The sequence below is a fragment of the Ruditapes philippinarum genome, unplaced genomic scaffold (genome assembly GCF_026571515.1).
Source record: "Ruditapes philippinarum isolate M1 unplaced genomic scaffold, ASM2657151v2 ctg7533_1_1_1_1, whole genome shotgun sequence".
NCBI lineage: Eukaryota > Metazoa > Mollusca > Bivalvia > Venerida > Veneridae > Ruditapes > Ruditapes philippinarum.
Window position 1 is genome coordinate 26,763 of NW_026853921.1, and position 12,146 is coordinate 38,908.

The 12,146-nt window shown below is 31.6% G+C and overlaps 1 protein-coding gene across 1 annotated transcript in view; it reads right to left on the reverse strand.

Annotated features, from left to right (window-relative positions):
- The window catches only part of LOC132738376 (uncharacterized), a 29,533-nt gene extending 18,345 nt beyond the window's left edge, over positions 1-11,188 (reverse strand). Inside the window, exon 1 of the mRNA XM_060725866.1 lies at positions 10,918-11,188. Within this exon, the coding sequence (XP_060581849.1) occupies positions 10,918-11,188 (271 nt within the window). The remainder of the gene's footprint in view (positions 1-10,917) is intronic.
- Positions 11,189-12,146: the final 958 nt, after the last annotated feature.

Below are 12,146 nucleotides of genomic sequence, written 5' to 3' on the forward strand. Positions count from 1 at the left end.
ATCGAAACCCTAACTGGGTTTAATTAAAAGAGGGGCCTCGGTAGAAAAAAAAAATGAAAAACTTTATTGAAATCTTTTAGGAAAATTTACTCACCAAAGAGAAACCCCGAAAAAATGTAAATTTTTTTATCTTAACTAAAAGTGTAATGGGTTAAAACACAAAAAAAAAATTTCTATTTAAATATTAAAACTTTCCCCTGCGGGACCGGGAAAAAGAATAGCTTTTTCCAGATCAAATGGTAGACACATCAATCTATGTAACTTGACCATGCTCATTACTGTCTGTAGCTCAATGTAACTGTTTCAGTATTTTGATATTGAAATGAATGGACTGTTCAAAACATAGATATTGTCAAAGCAATAATATAAACATTCATTGACAACGTCGTTCGGACTAAATATGTATTTCAATAAATATCAAAGTTTCAGAAGAAATAGGAAAAAAAGCTTGAAAAGAATTCGAAAATATCGACAACTTTACAAAAAAAATCATGTTACATATGAACAGCGTGTCATGTAAACGTTCAATGTATTAGAATTAACAACATGAATTGCCTACTTTCTTTTTCCTTAAAGCAAATCGATCTATATAAAATGGCGTTAAATCATGTATGTATACTTAGTCCTTTTTTATACATGTGCAGTAAAATTTTCGTGAATAATTAATTCTTCCAAAATGTAAAGTTGGTATTACATCGGTACCAATCATGTGTACGTATACATATATGCAATATAAAAAAATCACAAATCACTTCAATTATAAAATGATACAATTATTTATTGCGTCCCTTAAATTTAAACGTACTAAACCATGTACATTATACATATACAAAGGAAAATTTTCATGATTAACTAACTCTTCAAAATGTAAAATTCAATAACAAAGGCATTGCGTCCCTTAAACGTTACTTAACCGTTGTTTAATCTTTCGTTTAAATTTTTACATTTGACATACATTGTAGGCATGTGTTTGAAGGTGTGGAACATATTTAGTTGTAACTGAAATCATAAACGTACCCGCAGTTTAAGGAACAATGTTGGTTATGTTTTTTAAATCATTCGAGATGACACACTTTATATCGTCTTTTACTATTGCAAACATTATTTTAAAGAAAAAAAAACAAGAGATTAACGGCTAAAGACCAAAGTATGACTCTACAATATAGCAATTACAGTACAGATAAAAGCTTGTCAAACGACTCATTAACCAATTATGATTAAATCTTTTGTGAAAGATTTAAGTGTTTACTAGTAATTCAATGTTAAACATTCCAAAAGAAAATAATATTGTAATGAATTTTGAACGAGTGCATTATTTAAACATAAAATAGAACCATAGAGTGTTAAGATGAATAAATATAACAATTTAAATAATTAATGATGGGTTCGCATCATAAGACTCTGTTTTAGTTATAACCTGACATGTAATTATCAAAATGTATTTGACACCACATAACTATCATATATTTTCAATAGGGAACTGTCCTAGAAGGTAAAGAATATCAATTTCAGGGACAATATTTTGATCGTAGATTGACTAAACCAAGATTGACTAAACCAAAATTAAGGGGAAAGGAAGGTTCTCTAAAATAGAAGTTTCCGTTTTATAAATCTGGCTGTTTATTCCTCTGTCTACTGACTACCTTTGCACTATGTGAATTAAGTTTTATAGAAGGACAACTTTGACATGATCGATTTTATAGCTCACGTTTAAAAATTATTGCTTAAATTTGTCGATTAGATTTAAAAAAGGATGATATGTCAGTATTCGAAAAGTTGAAAGTACCTGTGCGATTAAGAGTTGTACAAATATTTTGTACGCTCCGTACTTTGTGCGTGAGTAGCAAAACTTATAATTCTGATTAACTGGAAACTCGTATTGAGATTGAAAAGAAACGGAGGACAAAATGAACATTGACGACGGCGTAATGTTACTCTTTCTTGAAAGAATTGCATAGAACTTTTCATTTTGGTTCACGGTTACTAAATTAGTATAGTGTATATCTCCTGTCTCGTCGTTGTAGTAACTATGAAGGCTTATAACTTCTGATACTCTTTAATTTGTTTGCTTTAATGTAATTATTTTCATAATGAATGTTCTATAAATTCACAGCTATATGTGCATCTTCGGAAGCTCTATTGCAAAGTTTAACCATTTTAATGTTTAATGTTGCTGAAGCCGATCCTATATAGGGGTCATAGACAGTTGCTTGATTACCGTAAAGGAAAACGAATTTGCAACAGATCAAGATTTATTTGTTGTATATTCTTTAGGGTTATGTATTTTACCATTCTATTGCAATATCCCGACGTCCAGTCACAGACATGGTTTCTTATAAATTGAACTTTTGATATATTTTTTTTTAACTGTAACGTGCAAGTTCACAATCAATTTTTAACCAATGTACACATGTTTAACCACGCACTATAGCAGACGATAATTATACAGTACTATTGTATGTTTATACATGTGCCGTTTAAATTATTAGATTACATATGTGATATTAATTACAAGAAAAATGATTTATAGACCAAGAACGCAAATAATTATCTTTCAGCTTTTAATATGTTACTATTGGTACCCGTTGAGCATGTACATGCATGGAAGTTGGACCCATATTTGTTCATTCTCGTAAAGCCTCTATAGATAAAGGAAACAGGATACTTTTATAAAATCGTATAATTTGGCAGAAATCAAAAAATAAATAAATAAACATGAACTATGAACAAACGTGAACTATTGATCACTCAATTTTTAAATTATTACAAAACTATTAAAGGGGTTCCAATGAGGTTTAAAAGCCTAAAAACAAAACATTTCAAAAATGAGCTGGGACACTTTTAACAAAAATATATTCAAAGATAGATCAGAAAATACTTTGAAATAAATTGTAAAAAGGAACTTTTATGAGTTTCTTAGCCCGATTTGAGTGAATAACGTTTAAACACTTTTCATTTTGGGTCTTTATTTTTACAATTTGAATAATTATTATGGAAAAAAACGAATAGGGCGAATGATCTAAAATTTTGCACAATGATTAGTGGTCTAAACCTACATCAAATAGTACGTTTATCTGGAAAAATATTTTCAGTCCCATCATGTCAAAAAACCTCAGTGGAGTCCCTTTAATTTAAACGATAACGTTTGCAAAACAATGTTTTATTTCAAGTTGTGTGTATTTTAAATGTTAGAGTGGAACAAAACAATTTGGAGAAAATGAATCATTTACGCGATTAACGCATTTGATCAATTGAAGTATTAAATTATGTTCAATTAATGCATGTGTCTTACAGCAATCATAATACGGGTTTTTTATATTCTAAATGACTTAAGGAAAAAAGATCGCATACCAGTATAATTACAAAATCGATTGACTTAATATTCAACCTTGTAAATACACTCTTTGAATGATTTTAACAAGGCAAATAGAAACATGATATTCAACGTTCAATATTTATTTTTGGTAATTCCTTCATACGTAATAAATATAAATAGAGATCAATTGATATTATTTGCCGTAAAGTATGAGTTTTTTTGAAATTTCATTGGCTAAGAAGCAAGCGGTTTATTTAAACCGTAGCGTGAATACCGTAGCGCGAAATATAATAGGTTTAAAACTTATAAAGGGGTCAAGGTTATTGAAACTTATTCTTTATAATTAGGAGATTATGAGAATAGTGTTAATATAAATTTTCAAAACGTATCACTCAGATTACATTGAAACATTTGAAATTTAAAACATTTTAAAAATGAATATTGTGCGAAATTTCGAGATCACTTGATTCAAAACAATATAAATGGATTAAAGAAAGATAACTTAACCGTAAATAATAACATTTTAAAACGTCATCATTAAATTTTCTGTATCAGTTAACTCATAGCAGTCTTTTTTTCTTTGTACTGTATTTTCACATTTTTAACCAGACATAAATCTGTTCATACCTATGTTATTTGGATATTCAAATATTCAAATTTGTGTCAATAAATCAATTTTACGAAGGATGTTGGTGTGTTTCTAATGGATGCAATAAGCCAAACAGTAAATCAAATCATGCATTGCGTAAAACAATGTTGGTTTTTTCAAACCTAGCATTAAACTGTAATACTTGGAACTATATATATTTTGAACAAACGAATATAAAAAACACAACCACAATGAATTTGTAACCGAAAACTTGGTATTAAATTTAGTTGTTTATCTAGAAAGATAGGATCCTTACTTAATTTATATAAAAAAAAAGCCACTTTTTATGTATACATTTTTAAGCCAATACTCGGTAGCAAGACGATATATATTTTACTTAAAAATAATGCCGAACTCAATTTTACAAACCAATTACAGAAATCATAACGCGTATCAACAAATAGAGGCCTTTATCCCTTTACTCTTATGAACATTACTGGTTTCCTAGCAGTTTCCAGCCAAATTCGCACTTTATAACAAATAAAATAAAACTCTGTCTACGGACGAGTATTCAACTTTGATAAAACGCAGTAAGGTACCTGTCCAGCATTACGATGTTTTCAATGTTGCTCTTTACTTTCACTTTTTAATTGGAATCAACATTTCCTCACTTTCATTCAAAATTCCAGGCAGTTTACGGACCTTTCTTGATTTCTAATATAATTCAGTACCAGTAAGATCTGTTTATTATGATTTTATCAAAGAAATAGACATTTTCCATCTCTTTCTGTATCATCTGCAAATTTACTGTTCAAATGGAATTGATAACCTTGAAAAGGGTTCAGTTTATTGCACATGGGCAAAAAGCAGATTTCCCCCAGGTGTTTGCTTATTATTAAATGTCGCAAGTTTCTTATGTGAACTTTTAAAGCAACAGAAAAAAAATATATATATACATTGCTGTACTATTTAACTGCTGTTGTTACATAAAAAACAAATGTCTCTCTGATTTGCTAAACGTAACATACATGTAGATGACCTACTGGTAAAAATAACCATAAAGGGTCGGAAAACTGCCAGGGGCCGGAAACTGCAAGGAAACCAGTAACGGATGCAAACTTGATACTGTTGAATATTTAATTATACATGTACAGTGTTCTAGCCAGGAATATCTGAAGGCATGTTGCAAATTTATTTTAGCCCGTTGGCTCAGCTTGGATATTACAGTGTGTAGGGAAGGGGAAAATATGTTAGAAATATGAGCTAATTAAGTATCTGTCAGTTTTGCATTTAAGTAATACCGAGACTTCTATATAAAACAATAAAAGAAAAGATTACTCATCTACATATACTCTCATGTAGATTTACTGTATAACCTTTTTTGTAGATGTGTTTACAAGATCAAACCAGAAGTAAAAGCATTTGACAGGAACTAAATGTGTTTGTCTTTACTCTATTTCTATAAACTTATTTTGTCAGACATGGAAAACAATAAAATAATTAGACTACATTGTAGTGTATTTATTTGAGCTGTTCGTTACAATATTCAATAAAAGATTTAACTGAGCACGTTAAAGCGAAACTGTATTCATATTGATACAATTTTACCCCGATTTTCATATTCAATGGATAATAGGAGCTACTGTTTATACAAGTTTTTAGCATAGAAGGGTATAATTTTAAAAAGCCTGGCAAATTTTTAATGTAAATCGATCATACAAAAAAGGTATTTAATACATTCAATATCAACGTGTTATATTTTTATGGAATAGAATAAGCTAATAAGCGATTTCAATGATTACGACAAAAACAAACCTGTTTTGCTAAACCTTTACAACAGTACGATATTAAAATATGCATCCGAACAAATAACCATTTTTAAAGAATAACCTCTAAATTGTCCCTTTAAAAAAACTCACCGATTTTATTAGCCAATCTGAATATTTAGTACAAGATCAATAAAAAGCAAACGTGAACAATTTCATATGTAAACTTCTAAGATCCTTATAAGTATTTACCAATACTCCAAGTCACATAGTTATAATCACTTATTAAACAATTCAATGACATGGCAAATATTTCGCGCGAAATTTGGCGTCTTCTGAGTATAGTGATATGCCGGCTTCATAAACTCTGATCCGCCCATTGTTTTCTCTTTAAGGGCAAACCATTTTAACTTGGGGACCATACTCCACTTTTTCATTGAATGACATTAACATGTCACATTGAAGGTTCCTTTTAACCCCATTTTATATGTATGAATGTCTTTTGTATGAACACATTACGGATTTTTTAATATTCCAAATTTTACCATGTCATATTAAATATTGACTACTGCTTAAACCCGGTGCAAGGGTGCGTGGATGGTAACTTGCTCTTTCCAATACCGTCCATAAACAGTCTCAATTAAACAGCGCCTGTAACATTCTCAAAGCCCTTTGTCGTTTTTCGCGTTCTCTCTTTTTTACTTTATTTTCTTCCTCCTAAATGCATCACTTCCCATGGACTTCTTGTGACCTGTCAGAAGGTTGTTGGATTATTTCAATTGATATCATAACACCCTGTGTATCCATACCATCACAATCAGACAATCAGAGCAATGCTTTTATATACGCTAGGAAAAAAGGATCTGCTTTGACTTTACAAATTTACAAACACACATGAACATCAAAAATGAAAAAAAAAATGTTTCTAATTTAAAAAATATATCCAGTTTATACTGAAATGTTGAATTCTGCTTACTCCAGTGCCTTGAGGGTATAATTGTAGGTTGTGATTACTAGTACTGTTTGCTGTAATACTTGTATAACTCATACACAGCCATATGCTAGTTTTTTCCGTTTTAGGGTTTCTTTAGGAATTCTGTTTATCGTCTATTATATCGTTAAATCAATAGTCTTTTCGTCGTGCGGAAGCCGTAAAAGTCGACAAGTATATTTGTTCATATTTGATTTAACGTCACAGTATAGACGACGATTCAGCTTTTCTGGTGGAGGAAGACATCAGGTGCCCTTCATTTAATTATTTCAGGCACAATCGGGCGCCTGATTAAAACCACCGACGTTCCGTAAAAAACGTTGATAGCTTCCTCACATGAAAGAATCAAAAGTCTATGTTGAGATTCGAATCCATTGCGGTGAGCGGTCGACCCTTAAATTCATCCAAAGTTTTATTTAAATTGATTTAATTTATAAGTTTAAGTTTAATTTGATCGTCAAGAACAACACTTTTGTTGTTTTTGTCGTAATTTAGTGCTTTTTATAATTGGGTGATTTTAGTATTTCTCCTCTGATATTGTCTGACAATTCTTAGAATGTGTTTTGATTTTTTTAATTCTGTCTTTTGGCGGATTACATGTGACATGAAGGCTTTATAACCTTTTATCCTTATAAAAATTGAATTTTATTTAGTTTTGCTTGTTACTTGGGTATGATACCCAATTTTCCTGGAATGCTACGAACTAGTCACATTGTAGAAACATTGATAACCACCAGATGAACACATCGACAATTATTTTATTTGACCCAAAGTGCTGCTTACGTCAGTGGAAGGATTGGGTGTGATTCGTAGCTTGCAATTTCAAGTCCTTGTCATGAACATGCTCAATCAAACCGACAAGTAACATTTTCAAGTCTGCCATCTTGTGCATTCTGAACAGATTCCGTGTTTATTTCGTTTTGTTTTGTTTTGTTTCTCTATTTAATATCAATATACATTTTCTCCCATGATATCCAAGTTGAAACATTAAAAGTATGACCGCTATATCACATCTGAATATTGACAATAAGATATTCATATGAAAAAAAGTAAAATTGTTTAATGAACGTCAACTGGCAATGGCTATATACAATATATTGCGGTAATTGTAAAGCCTTTTATGCGGACTATTATTCCATTCTATCAAAATCGAAAAAACTATTTGCGGAACTTATTATTTTAGAATATTTAAAGTGGGAATTAGTGTCAAATTTCATATACAAGGATAGCAATATCCAACTTTAGATAGATAAAGTATTCCAATTTTCTTCTCTGCTACGTCAATAACGGACAAAGGACTGTATATTAACATACTTATAAGTGTTGACTATATTGATTTTGAAGACACGTTTATAATTTATCTGAATATTTTGAATTCCTTTCTTTGTCTGTATGCCATCTGTATAAAAAACGTTCCTAAATAATTCTACCCTTGGGTTTAAATTAATTTATTTTTATTTGAACGTGTGTATACTTGCATTCTAAACGTAATATAAAGTGTTCAAATATGGGTTATAGTATTTTTTTACTACAGTTAAGATATAAAATATATAATGCATGTAGTATTTTTCTAAAGACATAATTATTTATCTTCAAATGAACTTGACAATTGGTTTATTTACATATATGTTGGGAGATTTATGTTTTTACGAACACATCACTGGCAATGTTTAGTATCTCTGAGGGTAATTAAACGCCCACTTTAGTCTTATACGTCTGTTTCGTACATCATTAAATTGACTGAAGATCAATTGATATAGATTGTTGACCCGAATAAAAAAATCGGACCGAATTCTTTTGACTTGAATGTTGTACTTTCATCATACCCGCGTAATTTTTTTCGGTTTAGTGAGTGAGTGAGTGAGTGAGTGATTGAATGAGTGAGTATAAGTGAGTGAGTGAGTATAAGTGAGTGAGTGAGATGAGTGAGTGAGTGAGTGAGTGAGTGAGTGAGTGAGTGAGTGAGTGAGTGAGTGAGTGAGTGAGTGAGTGAGTGAGTGAGTTTAATACTATATTAAGATGACACAAAGAAACTAATCTAATAATAATTTTATTGTTTAAGCTTTCAATTTTACCACCAGTCTCTGCGCCCCCATCCTCGTTCTTTTTGCTTCTCTTTCTATCTTCATCTTCTGTCCTTGTCTTTTGATTGAGTTTCGAACACCTCTATTTCCTCCCAATCACCTTTATTCTGTTTCTATCCCTGCCTCACCCTCACCAACCACTATTTCTTTATTCTCACAATAGGAGAAATGAACATATAAATATTTCCTCTATTAAATATAATATCAGATATATGTACGTTTTGTATGCTTTAACAGCTTACATGACAGAAGTTTTCTAAGAAATCAATTTACATTCCTATGATCAATTGATTTCAACTAGACTGTTAAACGCGTTTCCCAATATCTTCCCGCCATAGCGGACACGGACACTGTCACGTTGCTTGTTATCCAATATCACATTGTATGCGTGCTGCTTAATTGAAGAATAATATAGAATAACATGAAAAAACAAAAATATTTACATATAAATACATGTATTTGTGATCAATGATAATTGTATACATATAAAATATAAAGTAAACACAAACATACAACTTATTTTCAGTGTTGTTATATATTGTTTTTTTATCTAAGACAACTTTAAGCGTAATTTTACCAATTTACCATTTTGTCACATTTTCAATAATAACATATTTCTCCAGCAAGCGTGTTTATTTCGACAAAGGCTTAAGTGAAATCAAAGAAAAAAAGTCACATTACACTTAAAGGCCGGGGAATGTGAACTCAGATATCCGTACGGATGGCCATTAAGCATATTAGGTACAAGAGGCGGGGTTTTATTATCATGACCTGAGGTCAGCATGCTTGTAAATATAAACATGTGGTCTGCAATAGTATAGGAGAGTTCAGCATTCAGGAGAGATAAAGAAGTTGTGTATTTATTGGGGGGTAATGATTTTGCAATTTGATGAAAAGGTAATAGCAGTGCTGTCAGGATGTATATTGCAATTACATATTTTTACAATGAAGTGTATAATTTATGAAATCGGTGAAAGTCAGTATATACAAACAGTAAATACTAATTGTTTAGAAATGCCTTGTATATAGAAAAAATGTAACTTACATTTATCTGTTTGTCCACTTGACTCTTTTATTTTTTTGGGAAACAAAACTTATTTTTTTTGAATTCTGGTGAACTAAATTATGGTTATGAAAAGTAAAGTTAAAAATATTAAATGTTTGTTTCATTTTCACTTTCAATGAATTCTATTAGGAAACAGTGTACACAAACCTATCGTTATTTTCACAATAATATGTACAAATCACTTATGATCCATTTAGTTTTTAAATACAATGTATATTGTTTTATTTATTGCCTATGTTGTTGTCTTACTCTGCGCGGCCGGTAGATAGTATCCATATATTTTATTCCAGATTTGGTCTCTGTAGTTGTAGTTGTAAGGCTTGTAATTCTTTTTTACCACGTTGCCTGCGTGGTGCTCGTGGATCTTTTTGGATTCCATACTGATGTATGATCCCGGTCAACATTGTGATTCCAGTGCAGAACACTTAGCATTTGACCGGACTTGATATGTGTCATCACTGAATGCAATCCTCTTGTCCTGGAAGATGTTCATCACATTATTGAAAGATTTCCACGTTTGATGTGGTCCCTAGCCAGTATATAGTCTTGGGGAGATTTATAAAATCACCGACTTTTCAATGACAGTCTGTAACATTTTTTTTGCTTTTGGGTCAGTAATGACTGTCCTTGAAGGTTCATAGTTAGGATCTTTTTTTGCATCTGGATGTTAAGTGACAACCGTTGTGCTCATTTTTATAAATGTGAGGTAATATTCTTCAGAAGTTTCTTCAGATTTTTCCGGATTGCTCGCGCAGTTTCTGATTGCCCAGTGAAAATGAGTGGCAATTGGTTCAACCTTGTCTACCAACTGCTCCGACCAAGTATTCCCTTGCTTGTTTTTGGTCCAGAAGATACCGCTTTCATTGCTTTCTTCACAGATTTCACTCCATGTCATGAGTCATTCTGGTTCAGAGTATCAGGCCTGTCTTTCACCATCTTATCAATGGACATGTTCCTGTCGTGTGTATGCACATTCACAGTTACTTCTTTGGAATCAAAGTATTCATATGCTTTTTCAGTTCCAACTTTCTCATGTCTCTGTGACACAATATCATCAGACTTTTTGTTACAGTCACACATTGAAGGACTTTGTGTGATTTTTCACCAAGCGCAACGATGCTGCTGTCTTTGGCATTTTTTTCTCCAACCATGCGAGCGTCAGTCATGATGTCAATGCCATCGAGGTCTTCATACCAGGCGATTTCCTCAAGTAAAGCTTCATCAATTGATGATTCATATGCCTCATTGACACTTTGATTGAAGACCTTTGATATGTTTCGTCTCTTTGGTTTTGTTATACTACCAATATTTGCTGTATCAGCAAACCTTGTGTAGTGAACAGGCAGCATTCCACTACATGTTATTGCATGATGCATTCTGTGGTTGATAAGAAATTCATTATTTGGCAGGTAGGGTCACGACGACCACTTGGTAATGTGTGGGTTCTCTGCATTATCGCACTGTAATGTATTTACCACAACATGTCCACGGTACACAGTTTTTACAATTTTCTGTTTATGTCTACATAACCTAGCATGATTTTCTGATATTGTCACCAGCTGTTGCAACGATGTTGATGCCGTCACAAATAGGCTATCTTCAGTGTCCTTTCTGTCCACTTGTGCAAAAGATGTAGTTGTTGAGTCGTCTTTCTCAATGGGATCATGACTGTCAATCCAATAATTGAGAACAGTATCTAAAATATCACCATTGTTGACTGCTCTGTTTAATGATCTTGTCAATCTGTCCCTTACATGTTGCATTTTTTGCATAAATTCCTGTTTTTTGTCAGATTCACCAGGTATTTTCAATTTTAAAAACTAGGTGGTCTTCTTCTATTCATGTTCAATAATTCCAATGATCAACCTTGTATACGTGTATAATATTCCTTTTTATTTTGATATTTAGTCACAAAGAGTTGAAGTGTTATGATAGGGATTTGGTATATATCTTAGGTAATTAATTAGTTGGGGGAGTCCTTCTGTATCTAGGGTGAGGAAGATGGCAATATATTAATTTTAATCAAATTATGGCATTGACAAAATTCAAGGTATTATACCTTAGATGTGTTTCAATTGTAATTTAGACTGTGTACATGAACAGAGTCGAATTATATACTAAATAATAATGCATTTATTTCACTTTTTCTTTAGATTACATACTTTACCTATTACACTAGATAGACTATTCCAATTTTGTGTTAGAACTGACCAATACCTCGCCACTTGATCATAAAGTAATAACATTGATTTTATCTATAGTGCAAATGAGAAACACATGTTTCATGCTACGTACTTGTGCAGTGTGTGTCAATAATCAGTTTGCAGAGAAAGA